This window comes from Calypte anna, chromosome 2 (genome assembly GCF_003957555.1).
Source record: "Calypte anna isolate BGI_N300 chromosome 2, bCalAnn1_v1.p, whole genome shotgun sequence".
Lineage (NCBI taxonomy): Eukaryota > Metazoa > Chordata > Aves > Apodiformes > Trochilidae > Calypte > Calypte anna.
The window spans coordinates 6,119,680-6,138,040 of NC_044245.1; the positions used below are offsets into that span (position 1 = coordinate 6,119,680).

At 36.6% G+C, this 18,361-nt stretch overlaps 1 protein-coding gene across 1 annotated transcript in view; it reads left to right on the top strand.

The window, feature by feature from the left end:
* Positions 1–1,767: 1,767 nt before the first annotated feature.
* Positions 1,768–18,361, top strand: part of LOC103536092 (sodium channel protein type 5 subunit alpha) — a 34,028-nt gene continuing 17,434 nt past the window's right edge. The window contains exons 1-11 of the mRNA XM_030446507.1: positions 1,768–2,040; positions 2,741–2,859; positions 3,442–3,531; positions 4,599–4,727; positions 6,625–6,716; positions 8,382–8,609; positions 8,947–9,010; positions 9,523–9,667; positions 10,959–11,153; positions 12,677–12,862; positions 17,154–17,256. Coding sequence (XP_030302367.1) covers positions 1,768–2,040; positions 2,741–2,859; positions 3,442–3,531; positions 4,599–4,727; positions 6,625–6,716; positions 8,382–8,609; positions 8,947–9,010; positions 9,523–9,667; positions 10,959–11,153; positions 12,677–12,862; positions 17,154–17,256 — 1,624 coding nt within the window. The remainder of the gene's footprint in view (positions 2,041–2,740; positions 2,860–3,441; positions 3,532–4,598; positions 4,728–6,624; positions 6,717–8,381; positions 8,610–8,946; positions 9,011–9,522; positions 9,668–10,958; positions 11,154–12,676; positions 12,863–17,153; positions 17,257–18,361) is intronic.

Sequence of the window (18,361 nt, forward strand, 5' to 3'; positions counted from 1 at the left end):
TAATAATTCCAGTCGTGTGGTGGTGAATCTGACAGTAAGCATTGCTACATATTTTATTTATTTTTTTATTTATTAATTTTAAAATGCTTCCTGACCTATGTCATGCAGATATTTGCCTGATTTTGTGCTTTCAAAAAAATCCTACCACAGGGACATGTTTTTTATTCTTTATTACCATAGCATAATAAAAATAAACAAAATGCTTTAACCTTTATTTTTTTAGATCCAGGTGCTCACAGAAAATATTCAGTGAGTGGCTATTGACACGAGAGTAGACAGAAATAATTTGAGACTCAGAACTGGTTATAATGCATGCTAGATTGAAATGAAAATAAGGACATTTTTCTATTTACATTCCTACTAGATTTTCTAGATACTCCTCATAATTCTTTTTAAATAATATATCTATGCATTTAAAGAAGATAGACATAATTACAACATATTGTTGGTTCTCTATCATCATCCACATATGGGGTCATAAAACTGAAGTACCACAGCTGGACTTTGGGTGATCAAAAATACAAAGTGTTTTAAAGACTGGTGCATGACCAGAATTGTTTTATTAGATGGGAACAATTTATTTAACATTAGTAACAAAGGGCAAGCCATCCTGTAATGGGTCAAAATTTTCTTCCTCTTTTGTGGATGAGAACTGCAATCATGTAAAGTGCTGTTGTCCACAAAGTAATGTGGTAAATTTGGGCCAGGAGTCATTAGTAACTGAATACTTCCAGTGATTTGCCTTACATCACTTCAGTGCTTCTCATTACCTTTTCACCCTTCCTCATTGTCAGTGATTTAAACTCAAGCAGTATAATTGAAAAGAAATTCTTGCAGGTACCCTGCCAGTCCCCAGAAGAATTGCAGTATTTTTGAATACATGAGGAGATGAAATGGCTTTATTGTACTTTTCTTTTCCCCAGGAAAGGGAGGCAGGATAGATCCATACCTGTCAGCATGCAAGTCAACGACTTGGATCAGAATTTGAGTAGTGAGTAGTTCTTAAGCTTGTTGCCTCTGATGTTTGGAAAAGAGTAGTTATTAAACAAAGAGACACTCTAGTGCAGAGCCACAAATCATTTAGGCACCTGGAAAATCCTAGGAGTGAACTTCCTATTGACCTGCAGCTGTGAGGAGGGTCACACCTGACTGAATTTATAATTTGGTTTGTAGTAATCCTTTATGGTGTCTTTGCATTGGTTAAATTCTGCATAACAGCCAGTGGGTCTGGGGCTTCCCCAGGGTTGATCAGTGGTCAAATCACCTCCTAGTGAAGTTTACTTTAAGGGAGTGCAGGTTCTGAGCACAGAGAACATTGGTTTTCACAAGCAGAATTAAGCATAGCAACTATCCCAGTTCTGTCACTGGTGTTGCTGTAGTCTTTTAGAAATGTGTACTAAGTAACTCTTAACTCACCAACTGTGAAAGTGTGCAGGACTCATTGTCAGCAAAGTTAGAGAACTAATACCAAGCAGCATGCTATGATTTGCAGTATGCATCAAAACTTTTGTAAGCTGTGTGGTAAGTCGTCAGATAAAAATAATTTCAACAAATATATGAAATCTTCAGGATATCTGAAGGTGAATTTGAAACTCAGATGTTTCCCAAACACTACATTCTATTTTCAGACAGGGTTTCACAGAGGAAATAATTTATCTAATGGGTATTTTTCTTAAGTTATGGGAATTGTGTATTATGCTACCTAAAAGTTAATATTTTTTTTGTTTTTCAGTTACAAGCACAGGAAACAAAACTATAAAAGGAAAAATGGACCCCTTGTTTTGGCCGTCAGAAACAAACAGCTTCCGACGTTTCACGCCTGAGTCCTTGGCAGCAATTGAGGAAAGAATTGCCCAGAAAAAAAAGGAACAAGCCAAAGTCAGGAAGGAGCAGAAGGACCAAAACGCTGAAGAAGATAAACTTACTCCTCAGCTTGATCTGAAAACCTGCAAAAAACTTCCAACTCTGTATGGGGATATTCCTGTGGAGCTCATTGGGGAACCCCTCGAAGATTTTGATCCATACTACAAGGATCACAAGGTTAAAACTTTCAAAAAGCATTTTTTAATTTAATTTTGTCTGCTGATCTCTTAAGAGATAGAAAAGCACTAATCAGGAAATGGTGGTTTTTGATTGTTCTGTGGACAGATCTTTGAACATTATTGGTGGTTTTGGGGACAGGAGCTATGAGGTATGCTGCAGTATTTTAATTCCAGTCAGCAATCAGAATTCATTATGAAAACAAAATACACTCGATGGATACATTTAGATTGGAAATTTATTGTGGGATAATTTACACTTTGCTTTGTTTTCCAGAACAGTTTCTATGATATCTGTGGGCTGCAAATGAGTAGATCAGATCTGAATTATTGACTTAACTGCACAGGCTTTTGATGAATTAGAAATATTACAGAAATTAGGGGAGACGTATTTGAGATATTTCCAGTACTCTGTGTTGTGTAAACATATTTTCATTATAGTAAATTAGTTTTCTGTGGTTTTATGCCTTATGAGCTTTGTTTATTGTGACATTTATGTTGCATATGCTTCATAGCATTGCAGATTGTTTTGTGTTGTTGCCTATAGGTGTGTGTGAAGTGGAAGCTCTGGGATTCCTTCTAAATGAAATGTTTACTGTATAATTACTCTACTATTGAGGGGAACTTGACCTGAGGAAATTTTGGGGGAAAATTTTGTTTCATTGAAATATTTCATATACTATGAATATTTTTTTTAATAGACTTTTATGGTGATAAATAAGAGGAGGACTATTTTCCGTTTTTCTGCCACACCTGCCCTGTGTATAGCTGGCCCTTTTAATCCAGTCAGAAAAGCAGCAATTAAAATTCTTACCCATTCATATCCTTTTATTGGTTTACCTTATTTCAGTTTTAAAATGTGCTAATCCATTTTCTGTCATTCTGTTCCTCTAGTCATAGTACTGTAAATGTAAACTCACATGCCTGTGATACTTTTAAAAAGTTTCATGGAATCTTCTTTTACAACAACTAGGATGTTTACATGGTGATGGTACAAGTAAAGATGTGAAAAAGTTTGTATTTAAAGTCAGATTTGCAGGTACTGTTATGAAGCAGCACTTAGGGCTTACTGTACAATGTTTTAGCCCTTTTTCAGAACTTCTAAAAAATACTAATTATGGCAGAGCTTAGGTATCTCTTGGAAGAATGATGGACTACCATTTTCAAAGAACAAAACTATTTCCCCATGCAGATAATTGTTATTTTCACATCATGAAGTTTACCCAGCTGAGTAGAAGTTTGGCTGAATATCCCTTTCTTTCCAAAGCACATGAAAACTCCTGAGTATATTCAAAACCAAAGTAATTACCTGAGTATCTGTATGGTGTTTTTGTCTGTGTAAATACTTTCCTGAATGTCATTGTTTTATAATATAGCAGTTTTTCCTTAACTTATTGTTCACATTATTTGTTGGCTTTATTACATGTACTGTGGTACTCAATTGTGTTTCCATGGCTGTAAATAAGATTCCAGATGAATTTAACTGGACAGAGTAAGTATCTCAGCTGCAATTTATTCACTTTTTTTCTAAGGATACTGACATGCTGAAAAATTTAAATGATGTGGTTTTCTAATTCTGGGGCTTGAAAATTCTTAAGACAGACCTCTGAGGAAGATTGAGGATGATGATGATGATGATTATTATTATCGTAGCACACAGTCTTCTGTGCAGATTCAGGGCCTTTTCTCAGAGGCTTACACCATCTACCCTTTTCTCTACACTGGTTAATTTTTCCATCTGGTGTAACATAGAAGGTTGCTCTATCTTTAAGAATTAAATCATTTAGAGAGACTGTGCAGCAGGTTTCTAACTTCGTATCTTTCATTCTAAGGCAATAACCTGGATATCTGTTATGGCTGGCTCATGCAAAAAGTATAAGAGATAAATATTCATTCCATTCTTTCTTGCTGTTTCCTGGGGACAACCCAACTTCAACTGTTGACATTAGGAGACCATCTATTTATAAGGTCTTGTTAACTTTTGAAATAGAGCACTGGATCCATTGTACTTAGACTTAAGATTCTAGAATTAAATCCTGAAAATGTACCTGGAGCCTGAGAGGTTCTCTAGTTTCAAGTCCTCTCATTTGAGGTAGCATGGTTATAACGATAGCTTAATTTTATGTTAAATTCTTTCAGCAATAGTGTATTTGCCAGAATAAATGTTCAAAATGAGCAAAATTTACAGGCTAGAACAAGTCTCTTATTGCTGTGCCAAAATGCTGAGGCCTTGAAATTTTTTAGCTTGCTTTAGGAACATAAACACAATCTTAAAAATTTTTCATAAGGAAATATGATCTTTGCTTCATTCAGAAATAGTAAGGTATGCTTAAGTGAACATTTGTGTTTATAGATTTACATGGAAATTTACTAAAATGCAGGAAGGTATCTTCTTATACCCGTGATGTTTCTGAAAGTAACGTAACTTGTCCTATTTTACTTGATGATACTACCTTCATCTAGTGACTAAATCATAGAAAAGATTAGAATTGCCTGAATATGTCTCAGTCTCATAAATATTTTTATTTTTATAACTGTAATACACGCTGTCCTTCTCAGATATGTTTTTACTGGCATATATACTGGTGAAATTGTGATAAAAGTAGTAGCAAGAGGATTTATTTGGAATGAATTTACCTTTCTTCGAGACCCATGGAACTGCTTGGATCTTGTTGTTATTGTTGTAATGTAAGTAAAACTCAGTTGTTCTTTTACACTCAAGGAACAAACATGTAGATAACATGAGATTTGACAGTGCTGAAGTTCTTTAGTGTGGTTGACATCCTACCTGGGGAAGTCTTACTGTGGCTGAATCACTCTTTGCATTTCTGCAAAGTGAAAAATAGTCAGAGACCTTAAAACAAGGCATAAACCCAAAGCTCATCTTAGAACTGTTGGAGTGTTCTCAATTTAGTATGCATTTAAATTTTGTAAAGAGGTGGTTGCTGAAACTAAGCATGCCTCTTTATGTTGACTTGGTTGTACTCTGGATCAGATGAAATTCATTTGCAAAGGATCCAAGTGGGTCACAGGTGTTGAATGACAGGGTGATAATTAGCAGATGAAAACCCAAGAATGTGAAGTGGTGCACAAAGGAAAACAGAACTAGCTTAAAAAACACACCTATGGCCTCTGAAATAGTTTTCAGTTGCTGAGAAGGCAACACTGAATTGAAAGTAGACAAGCCTGTGAAAACACCATTCCAGTGTGTAGTTGTGGTTAGAGAAGGAAATAGAAATAGAAAATGAGGACATTCTGGGTAAAAAAATAAAAAAAGAAGTGGAATAGTTAGTTATTTTACTGTGTGGCCTGTGTTTTTCTTCAGCACTATCACTTCAGGATGTGTAGTTTTGCTCCTGACATCTCAAAAGATGACAGAATTAAAAAAGATACAGAGAAGAAGTGTATCTTGTATTGCACATAAAAAGAAAGTAAATGGAGAAGTCTTTAAAAAAAAATAAATAATACAGAGCAGAAGTACAGTTGAAATCTGACTCAGGTGCCAGACTTGGCTTTTGCCAAGTTTGCTCAACTTCATGAGGTGTCTTGTAGCTGGTAACTACTTAGTAACCAGCAAGTAGTCCAACAGCTGTATGAAAAATTTAATTTTATGGTCTGTACCCATAGTTCTAAGCAGTATGTGTTCAAGCAGATATAATCAGTTTACAATATATCATCTCCTTGTGGTTTTGGGGTACTATCATGCAGCAAATAAAAGGATTTGGAAATTAGCTCCACAGTTAACTCAAATGCAGTTCTTACATTTGAGAATTACTTGATCAGACAGGCTAGGGAAACCTATAATGTTCTGATCCATTGCTGACAAAAGTCATGCTTTGAGTGGTAGATCACCTCCAAAGGTTCTTTTCAACCAATGTTTCTCATATTCTTTTTATTTTAAGTAATTCTGCTACCAGAAGTGACCTTGTCATAATGTGAGTCATAATTTGTGTCCATTCTGACATGAAATAAGGGTTATTATTTTATGAGGTAACCTGTTGAAGATAAAGTGATATTTAGAATATGCAATTCTTAAAATCTTCATTTTCTGAAATATTCAAAATATTGATATTATTAAATGGGAATTAATTTCAATACTCAAATTCAAAGCTGACTGTTAAATCTAACTTAGAAAGACACCCATGTAGTACAGAATTAACAATAGAAACCTAGTTATTCTCAACTCCCTTTTTCTAGACTATAGATTGTGTACTTTTGATATAGCTAACATATATACTTCCATGTGGCCTAAATCAGATTAGCCTTAGTATGAGAAGGTGTGGTTATGAAATTGAAAGTTTTATATTTATTTGACACTTCTATAGGTAATGTTTTGGGAGTTAAGTATCCAAATCCACACTAAGCAAAAATGTGCTGTGTTTCTTTTCTTTTCAGAGGCACTAATGAAAAGTTGCATTATTTTATATCAATAACTACAGATAAAGCTGGATTCCTCACTTTAGACATCTGCCTTAGGACATATTTGACACATTTATCTTTTGTAACTTATTCATTACTGTATGCTTAATATGCATCTGCTCTGAAAAGCTAGATCTTTGTCATCCAATTTTATATCATTTTATAGGTATGCTACTATGTGTAGAACTACAGGCAAGGTTTCAGCTCTTAGAACTTTCAGAGTACTGAGGACTTTGAAAGCTATTTCAGTAATACCAGGTAAGTAACAAAATGTCTGGCTGCTTTTCTCTCTTCTTTAGCAGTATGGAATTTCCAATTGCTCTCCTATTCTTGCCTTCAGTTTTCTGGACACTTTTTGTGATGGTTAATGGGGTCCAAGGTGTGAGTGTTCTGCAGTCAGTAAGAACTCTCAGCAGCATCCTAGAGGATTACTTTTTATCATCTTTCCTCAAAATTATTTCAGTGTAGGAAAATCTTTTATTTTCTGCTTTTTCTGTGCCATTATTAATGTTCAGTTTTACTTAGCCCAGTGCCTGTGTCTTTTTACTTTTGCCTTTCCTGACCAGCACCTTACTCAATATGTTGTTTTAACATAATATGGCCATAACAATGTATTTCTCTGTTCACATTGTGTGTCATTATTATATTATTTATATTTTTTCTGTCTTGCCATGAATTAGGATGCCAAAGCATGAATTTCAGAATCTAACTACAAAAACTAATTTCAAAATCTATAAATGGTTATGTATCCTCTTGTCACAACATATATTAACTTTACAATTTCTATGCAATTAAAAATAGATTTTTTATTTTGCTGTGAAAATAAAAAGAAATTAAATATAGGAAGTGTTTAATTTTTACTGAGAAAACTACCTGACAATATCGTTTCTTTCATATTCACCATGGATAACAGAGATAAAATGTAATTTTTTTTCCTTATGAAAGATTTACATAAAAATCTCAAAACTCAAAACTCTCTACCTATTTCATATTTTAAATTAAGTTATTCTACCAGAATATTGGTCTTCAGTTTAGATATATATATGATTTATTTTCACATTATCACAGTTTAAGGTTGGAAGAGACCTCTGGTATGTCATCTGGTCCTACCTCCTTGCTCACCTAGAGCTGGTTGACCAGGACCACCTCCAGGTAGCTTTTGAGTATCTCCAAAGATGGAGACTCCACAACCTCCCTGGGCAGCCTGTGCCAGTGCTCAGGAACCCTCACAGTGAAAAAAGAACCTCTTGTGTTTGGAACCTTGAACCCAGATACAGATGAACTCCCTGTTCCAGATGTGGCTCCCTTAGTGGTGGGTAGAGGAAAAGGATGATTTCCCTCTACCTGCCTGCCATGCTTTGCCTAATGCAGCCCAGGCAGAATATCCTTTGCCTTTTTTGTCAGGGCCACATTTTTGGCTCATATTCATCTTGGTGTCCCTAAGGACCTTCAGGTCCTTTTCTACCCAACTGCATTCTATGCGGATGGTTCCCAACCTACATTTTTTTCCTACCCAGTGTCATAAAAATTCTTTTGCTTTTAAGCTGGTGACATGTAGAATTTCCTGAGGTCATCAGAAGGTATCCTTTATTGTCAAGCTTATTTGGCACAATGTGAAGAACATATTTAAAGTTAATCAGGCACAGAAATCTGTCTGTAGTCATTAGAGTTTGTAAGAGTTTGCTTAGATGCTATCTTAACTTAGAATTTTCAAGTTAAGAAAATTGGTTTTAGAAGGGAGTAAAAGCCAACTTTTATTTAAAAAGCCAAGATGAGGAAATTTAAGTAAAACAATTTACTCCAAGTTAAAAAACCATTTACACTAATTGTTTTTAACATATTGCATCTGTTGTATATTGTCATATGGGAATGCTACTGTTTTCCTCTTCTCATTGTGCATATTATTGATTCTTATTTTTCTAGGTCTAAAAGTCATCGTAAATTCACTTATTGAATCTGTTAAGAAACTTACAGATGTGTTGATCTTGACTGTTTTTTGCTTGAGTGTATTTGCTCTAATAGGCCTCCAGCTTTTTATGGGCCATTTAACATCCAAATGTGTCCTCAGTAGTAGAATTGATTCATACGATGACACCTTATGTAAGGACGCCAAGATATATAACAAGAGTGAGGAAGGTAAATTTTATTCTTTTCTCTCTTCACATAATCTGTGCATCTTCCTATGTCTGGTTTGGTTTTTTTCACAGAGATGTTGAAATTATCACTGCATGTGTATCTCACAGGAACATAGGTCCTTCCATTCGCCCAGTAATTATATAAAGTCTTTGGGGCAACTGAATATAATGATTAATGAATCAAAGAATCACAGAATGGCTCAGGTTGGAAAGGACTTTTAAAGATAATTTAGTTCCAACCCCCCTGCATGAGCAGGGACACCTTTTTTAAAGTGCAGTAATGTATGATTTACAGCCACAGTGCTGTAGGAACTGACAACTTCTGATTTGATGGCTTTTTTTTTTTTAATCAGATATCTGCTACAGAATGAACAAATCTTCTGAAATATTGCTCTGTGGGTTTAGTTCAGAACCCAAGTAAGTGAACCCAATAGTTTTAATACTTTCTTATTTTTCCCCAGATTTACTGAGGGATTATTAAATTAATAATTAGATATTTGACATCAGAGAATGAATGATTTAAAGTTCTAGGATGCAAGCAATTATATATGTGCTTTGCTGCTTACTGCTGGTAATACAATGGTAATGTAGAGTGATATGGGAAGAGGAGCAATACAGATCAGTAAAGAACTGAACTCCTCATCTTGGCAAATTATTTAAAATTAAACAGATTTCCATTTTTCCCCCCTCTACTTGTTTGCATGCGTCCTACATCAAGCAGAGAGTTTCTGTCTAGTTTTTTTTTTTGACTAAACTTTCTAGAACTGTCTGATATTAGTCAGCCCTTCTGGCAGAGTTCTGTTGGGGAATGTTGAAAGGCATTTTCAGACACTCTGAACAAATCTGTATTTGGTGTTGCCTGCTGGATATTTTCAGGTACAATCTCATAGTGCAAATAAAACATTGTTTACCATATCTTTTGTGGTTAGGACAGAATGCCCTCCAAACTATACCTGCATAAATATTGGGAAGAATCCTGATTTTGGCTATACAAGTTTTGATCATTTTGGGTGGGCCTTCCTTTCTTTGTTCCGTCTGATGACACAGGATTGCTGGGAGCGCCTCTACAGACAAGTAGGTCCTTTTATTACCTGCTAGAATGACTTTAGACATGCAGTTTGGAGACTTATGTCCACTGGAAATATTAGCACCTGTTCTAACATTCCTGGTACCAAAATTCTTTTAAAATCAATATAAAGATGAAGTAAGTAGTTTCAAGTGCATGAATTGTGACGCCTTCTGCAAGTGACATGGGATGAGAGCAATTCAGGTGTGAATGCTCATAGTTTTCTTGGAGATCACAACTCAGTGACTGATAGTTCATACATAAGTACAGATGGATTGGGATATACATACAGTAGATCTGACTGTTGAGCTCACTGCTGCTGCAGGGAATATGAGTACTTGTCACATACTCTGTTTCTCTTCCTTTTAATCCTGACTGCTCACCAACCCTTTTGGCTCAACATATACACTTATATTTTAGGTAATTTTTGACAACTGCTACTAAAGAAATTGGAGCTAGAGAGTTGAGTGTAACTTTTAAATTCTGGTTTTTTATAAAAATTCTACAAGAGCTGCATTTAGAGAACTCCCTGTAACTCCTTACTTCCATTCAGTTTCTTTGCTAGGAGGGAATTTTCCTCTGCCTTATTCTATAGTGTTCATATGGTCCATTTTAACTTCTTTTCAAGCAACTTGTATTAACCGAGATTTTTAAAAAAAATGGATACATCTTTTTGCCATTTGGTGGTTTTTTAGTTCTTAGTGTCTGAGCTCAGAGCTTAATTTTGAACTACCTCCTCTGCCATTAAAAAAACCCCCAAAACTAAGAATAACCCATCAGTCTAAATATTGCATCTGATTCTCTAATTATAGCACCTTTCATGATATTTAGATAACTGTAATGTTCATCCTCTTTGCTTAATTTCTTCTGTGGTCACCTGCACTCTTTACAGCTATATTTGTCTTGTACCAAACTCTGATGATTATTTCTACAATTTGATTAGAGTTATTTAATTTAATTTTAAGAATGGATTTTGGGTTTTTTTCTGTACTGTTCATGGCATCATTGTAAATTTTTTGTGGTCAGCTACATAAAGAGAAAACATTGTATGATCATGGAGAAGTTATTAAGAGCTGAAATTTATTATTTGAAAGCCAGGGGAACTCCTGACTCAATTCTATTTCTATATCTTCTGTATAACTTAGACCAGAGCTAGATCCTACTGTTATTAATAGAAAACAGTGCAGTAAATTGTCCTTTTATATCGTATAGGAAAATATAAATCATTTAAAGTTAGAAATTTTATTGCACATGTTAGTTTGTTAGGAATTTGTTACAGTCTTTTCCTTTTCCTTGCAGACCATCCGTACATCTGGAAAGAGCTATATTATATTTTTTCTTGGAGTCATCTTTTTATGCTCATTTTATCTCTTCAATCTGATCTTGGCTGTAGTAACTATGGCATATGAAGAGCAAAATAGAGCTACTCGTGCTGAAACAGAGGCAAAGGAAAAGTTACTTCAGGATGCCAAACAAATTTTAGAGAAAGAAAAGGTCTGTAAATTATGTATGTAATATGTGGTTCCTTTTGTTTTCTTCTGTTTGTGAATTAGGGAAATTAGGATTTTAATTAAACATGTGCTTCTTACCATACTTTCATTTCAGCTTCCATCTCTTTATACATGTGTATGTGTGTCTCTATATTTATGCAAATAGATATAAACACTTCTGTGGTATAAACAAACACCATGAGTCCAAATTAAATCATTTTAACTTTTAGGATGTGCAGACTTGATGTTGTATAGGAATAACTTGCTGGTAAGTATATAGCTTCTATGGTATTGCATAGGTGCCTGTGCTCTGTGGTTTGCCCCATTCTTGTGCACTACCCCTCTTGCTGATATCCTTTCTCTGGATATCCCTTCTTGGTATTCCTGCATACTCTACTGAAGGAAGTATGAGTGGATAAATTCCACAAGAAAAGTTGTCATTTCTACAGTTCCATGAGACTGGAAGTTCTGGTGCTGATAAATTTCAGGGTTGATTAAAACCACAATTTGTCTGGGAGCCACTGTGCTCAGCTGTCTGAGGGGTGTCATACCTCTTTTTGAGTGACTGCATGCAGAGGGTCCACCAGGTGACAAACACCAGTCTATGCAAGTTGCATATTAATGTGGAAGGAGATCCAGAGACTGCTTTGGTTTCTTTGCTGTTGGTTTAGAGATCTAACAGGCACACATCTGATTTCTATGGTGTTCCCTCTTGGCACAGCATTGCCTAGATTCAGTCATTCCTTGGCCTGTACAGGACCAGGGGTCACCTTGTTGTTTTAATTTTATTTCTGAGAAGTAGAGGTTTAATGTGAGGCAACAAGATAGACTGAAAATTATTGGTAAGATATTTTGTCTTCTAACCTTTTATAAAACATACCTCTGATTTACTGCTAATAATCAGAAAAGCCAGACTTGCAAGAGGACATATAAATATTCTCTAGCAACTATCCAATGTCATTGTTAAGGTGAAGCCTTATTTTACCATTAAATTACATAAAAATTACATAATACATAAAAACCCATTTACCAAATTCCTCCTCTGCAGCTGTCAACAACGCCTGTAATATTTCTCTGCCTGAAATTCCATCTTGCTAAGCTTTACTGAGGTTTTTCTTCCTTTTCTTTTTTCTTTCAATAGTATTAGTAGTTAAAAAAGGTTTAACATGATAGGATTTAGTTTAAGCCCTTAGTCTTGTATTGGTTTGGTGCTTAAGATTCTTCCCAAAGCAAGAAAAGAAGAGTAAAAGGAGACATCATTATATTCTGTAATTCAGAGACAAAATACAAAATCTAAAGTGGCAAGGAAAGACTTTAATTACAGTAGCTGATAAGTAACCCTGCTTTATCTTTCAAACTGGTGAATGTGATTTTGTACTCCTATCTTCTTATTGTAGTTTAATATTTGAAAGAGAGGCATTGTTAGTGCAAGGTGTTCAAATAGTGTAATTAAACTGTGTATGATCCTAGTCCATTGGCCTTGTATTGATAGACCCCTTGATAGACCCCTTACTGTTTCTTTTACAGATGCTGTCTGCAGGAGAAGATAATAAGGCCTTAGAGGTCAGATCTGAAATGTCATCTGGGGGCTTGAAAACTTCAGAAGAGATGAACACAGAAAGACCTGTTTTAAGGCAAAATTTGGTTTTAGGTGATCCTACCAATGAGGAGCATATATTTAATTCACAGCCTGGGCGCTGCCACAAGAAGCTTGTAAGTATTTGAAGTAAAAGATATTTTCATTAGACTTGGCATATATGACAATTGGATGAGGAAAAGCTTTCTTTATTTGCAAACACTAGACACAGCTATATGGATTTGAAAGTTCAAAGTGACAGTAGCATACATATGACACATTATAGCCCTCTGCACTTAAATCTGTGGTAAGATCTGTTAGCATAAACAAATATAAAATCCTGTAAGTTTTTAGAATTTCCCTCATGACCTGATCTGGCTTTTATTTGTACACACAGCTAATTCTATGGCCTAAGTATTTAAATCAGATTTAGTTCAGTATGAAGACTTCTAAAGTTAGGGGAGTAACATGGGTGTCTGTCTAGTGCCATTTTAGATGTTCTTGGTCAAGTTAGATATGTAGTTATCTTTGGCATCTGTGGGACATCTTCCACCACTGTGTGGATATCTCCCAGAGGCAAATGGAGATTTAATTTTTTGGGTCACAAATCTATACCTAGTGACACTAGAGGATTTCTAGTGTCTGATATGGCCACCACCTACTCCACAGAAGTGGACAGACATGGTGTGTCATGTCTACTTAATCTAAGACTATGGGTATCTCAGACACCAAAATGTCTCAGTAGACAAATTCAGGTGGCCTCAGACACTTACATTTAAGTTAATCAAATTTACAAAAGAAAAAACCCAAAACAAGACCATCATTTAAAGTGGGATTTTAGGTGTATTGTGCACAGGGACATATTAAATGTGGATGTCTGAATATTAGGCTGGATACTACATGTGCTTTTTCAAATTTTGATTACAGCACCAGCTTCTGGCTTTGCAGAAGTTTCCTCTGTTCACTCATATCTAAATCCATTTACAAAATTGCTGATTTTCAACAATATATAAAAAGAAAGCTTTTAATGCCCTAATACTGTTCCAGCAGCAGCCAATGTCCAGTATAGGTTTGTGACTTAAAACAAACTGGGTCCACTGGAAAAAAGTAGGTGCAAAAAGTAGGTGTTTGTTACTTGACTGAAACCCTGATTCTCAGCCACACCTTTGATATTGAAGGCCAGAATTTCAAGCCAGTCTTCAAACCAGGTGTGTTTCTTCCTTCCATTTCCTTGGTGATGATTTACCATGACTGAGCAGGGTCTCTAGATGTTTGGTTTTTTTTTTTTCTCTGCCAATGTATTTTCTATGACCTGCCACATGGTGATCTGTTCCATCTCATGGCAGATTCTCTGTTGCCTCTGAGAGAATATCAGAGTTGTTCCTACCCATCTCATAGAAAACGGAAACTTTCCAGAAGCAGAGCTAAGGGAGTAATGACCCAACTTCCTTCCTTTTGAAAAGTGTTCCTGTAAGGGAGTTTTTATCAGACATGTCAACCTACCTAAAATGGATTAGGTTTTGATTCTGACACTCTGCATCCTCAGAATTTCTTCTAAATTCTGTGATCCTAGCTATATTAAATTATGTGTCTGAGCCAAAGGAGTCAAAATCATCCACTTGGCAGCAACTGCCATCTGTCATCTCCTTTACTGTAGTATTTGCTCCTTACAGGGTCTTTGCTGTTTCCTCTGCTGTTAAGAATATTACAGTGTTTTGTGACCTAATTTGGTTCTGCTGTGCTTAAAGGGAGCACTCTGTCCCATTCAATGGTAGTGTATTACTATACATATTGCAGAAAGAAGATGTCTTTCCATAGCAGGTGTCATATCTTCTATAAGTATAAAAATCACCTCTTATAGCTGATTTTCCCTCTTTAATTTTTTTGTCCTCTAAACCTGTGACTGTGTTGCAGGAGATGACTGAGCCAGGAGATGAATTTGGCTTAGTTCCTAGACCTTAATTCCCCAAGGCTGCAAAACCTGAAGTCTGGATGACAAGTGCAACCTGTATTTTTACATTTCAGAAGTAAAATTTGCAGGCCTTTGCAAAGGTCCCTTTCCATCCCTGTGTGCAGAGAATGGCAAAGTTTTGGATATCTCTGTATAGAAACGTTGGGAAACAGATAATAGATTGCAGCAAAACCTTGTACAAGAAATGTTAAATGGTACCCATTTTTCAGGAGTATATTCTGCAGAGCTTAAACTACATTTCTGTGCTTGCAAACTGATGCATGTACACCATCTGCATGAAAAATTCTAAGACTCAGCTCCAGGTAATTGTGTGAGATCCTGGCTGTAGTCTTATGCTGTCTCACTTGACTTACAGGAGGTCATTTGACAGCAGAACCAATTATTTATCAGTCATGAGGGTTCTTCATGCATAGTCGACCTGTATGCTCACTTACTCTCACTCTCCTCCATCATAGCTCTCACTTTGTCCTACAAATACTGATATTTAATATTAAAGGGAAAAAAAAAGACCTAGAGCATGATATCTGTGAGAGCTGCTCTAATGCACAATTTTACCATAAGTCAAATAAATACAATCTGCAACAAACATGGCAGTTTGTTTCATATTATGACAACTACTGGTAGTATAAGCTTTGCTACAACTGAGAACCCTTCAACCAAGCATATTGGGGAGAAACGTTTTTGGCAGGACATAATCAGTTCTATAAAAACTTGGACTATTTCTCTAGTACAAATACCTGCTTTAAATCCCAGTTTGTCAAAGGACTTCTCATCACCAATTATTCACTTTAGCTAAAGATAGATGAACAGCAGTATTCAGTTCAGTGTTAATTAATACTCTTAATTTTTCTAACAACACTGATTCCAAACGCTTCTGGACAGAGGTGAATTTCAGCAAGAAGATTGAGGACTTCTGTTAGACTGTTCACAAAATTTCTAGGTTTTTCTCCTCTGAGACACCAAACATTATGCAAAGGAATGAAAGGAGAAGTTGCACTGGTAACTGGGTTGTGATTGGAATAGTATAATTGAATCTTTTACATTCTTAAAAAGTACACATAGAAAAATGAACATTTTAGTGCTATTTTATGAATTAATTCTGTGCGTTTATTCTGTGACAGTTCTATCAGCTATTTTTGCTTAGCTTTTCAAGTCATTAAAATACCAGAGAGACAAAGAAATAATTACTACAAAGAAGTACTACTACGAAACCCCTGAGGCCAAGGATATCAGCTCAATTTCCTGAATTAAAGTTTTATAGAATATGCTAATAAAAATCATATTATTGTACAAGACTGAAGGAATGGTGTGACATCTTTACACATATACCCCCTCACAAAAAGAAAATGAAACAAATCAAGTTGTGCTGAAAGGGGACATTAAAGTGCTGTGCACTGAGATATGGTCATTCAGCAGCTCCCTGGTAAGACCACACCTTGAGTACTGTGTTCAGTTCTGGGCTCCTCAGTTCAAGAAGGATATTGAGGTCCTCGAACAGGTCCAAAGGAGGGCAACCAAGCTGGTGAAGGGACTCGAACACAGATCCTATGAGGAGAGGCTGAGGGAGCTGGGGCTGTTCAGCCTGAAGAAGAGGAGGCTCAGGGGAGACCTCATTGCTCTCTACAGCTACCTGAAAAGAGGATGGAGCCAGGCCGGGGTTGGTCTCTTTTCCCAGGCAACTCTCAGTAAGACAAGAGGGCACGGTCTTAAATTGTGCCGGGGAAGTTCAGATTGGATATTAGAAAGAATTTTTTCACGGAAAGGGTGATCAGACATTGGAACGGGCTGCCTGGGGAGGTGGTGGACTCTTCATCCCTGGAGACATTTAAAAAGCGACTCGATATGGCACTCAGTGCCATGGTCTAGTGACTGTGGCGGTAGTTGATCAAGGGTTGAACTCAATGATCTCTGAGGTCCCTTCCAACCCAGCCTATTCTATGATTCTATGACTGGTGGTTCTAGTTATTTCCTCCCTGATACTGGAATCTTTGTTCTTTCTCTTCTTCTCTGCCTCAGTCTCACCTTTTCTGTGCAGCCCATGTTTTATTGTTGTCTACTTAGTCTTTAAAATGCATGTGTGTGGGTATTAATGTGTCATGAACTCGGTGTTCTTTTTGTATGTGCTTTTCATCAGTCACTGGAAAGATGGAATGATATTTTTCATTCCCTCTCCTGTTAATGGGTCTGTACTTCTTATAGAATGGGATTATCATTGTTATTAAACCTTCTCAGAAGAAAACAGCTCTTGAAAAATACTACTGGTTTTGATGAAATGTCCTTTGCCTTCCAAGGCAAACACATGGTTCTGTTGTTTTGTTTTGCATTCTTTCAGCAAGGTAAGGTTTCATTACAGCATGTAGTTAAAAAGGCATATTTATCTCATGCTCAACAGAATTTTTATACTGCCATTTATTCATATTCCCTTGTTATAATCTGTTGTTTTTTTTTATGCAAAGAGGCAGATTCTGCTGTCCTATGAATTGTCAGTGGACTCTATTAATGATCCTCTTCGAAGACAGAGGTTAATGAGTGCAGCCACTATTATTACCGATAATTTGCGTAAGTCATTCTTCAATGATTTCCTTGTGGTCATTATGTAAATTGACCTAAGAGAGCAAAATGTCACAAGCAGCACTATTTGAAAAGTCTCTAGGGGAAATTATGCTACAATCAAATATAAATGTCAGTAAAATAAATATTCTTGTATCTGATGTAGCTGTTACTGTAACTTGCAATTACCAAGGGTAAATTGTGCCTGAGCAGCCTGGTTGCCCTGTACAACAAAGTGACTGAGGGTTGTGGGTGAGGGGAGAGCAGTGCTTTCATTTACCTTGACTTCAGCAAGGCTTGAAACGTTGTCTCCCACAGTATTTTTTCATTCAAGTTAGGGTTTTAGGGTCTACCACAGGTGGGCCACCAGCTGAACAAAACAGTGGCTGGATGTTTGGGGTTCCAGTGCCTGGTGTAGAAGTCCCAAGTGGGGTTCCACAGAGGTCCTGTAGGACACATCCTAAGTGACCTGCAGGAAACAACAGAGAGCCTGCTCTTCCATTTTGCAGATGACACCAAACTGGGGGAGGGAGCCACATGCCTGGCGGTAAGAACTGCCATGTTAGAGGGACCTGGACAGGCTGGAGGAATGGGCCGACAAGAACATCACAAAAATTGTGCCAGAACAAACATAAATTTATGCATATCTGCAAGAACTTGGAACAATAAAGGCTGGGGGCTGCCTGGTTGAGAAGCAGCCCTGCAGGAAAGGCCATGAGGTCCTTATGGGCAGTGAGCTGAGTGTGAGGCAGAAACAGCACGAGCCCTTGTGGCACCACTGGCTAATAGTATCCTGGGCTGTATTGGATGAGTATAGGGAGGAGAAAAGTGGTTATCACCCTTTATTAACCACTTGCTAGGCCACATACTGTGCCCAGTTTGTCCTTCAAATACCACAGTACAAGAAATACATTGAGTTCAGCAGAGGGCCACCAGTGCTGGGCTAGTACAGCCTGGAGAGGAGGTTTTGAGGGAAAGTTAGTATCAGCCTTCCAGCATGTAGGAAGACATTACCAAGAAGGTGGAGCAAGGCTCTTCACAGTAATGCACAGTGGGAAGGTGTGACAACAGAAATAAATAGAAAGAAGACAGCTTCAAACTGTGTGTAAGGAGA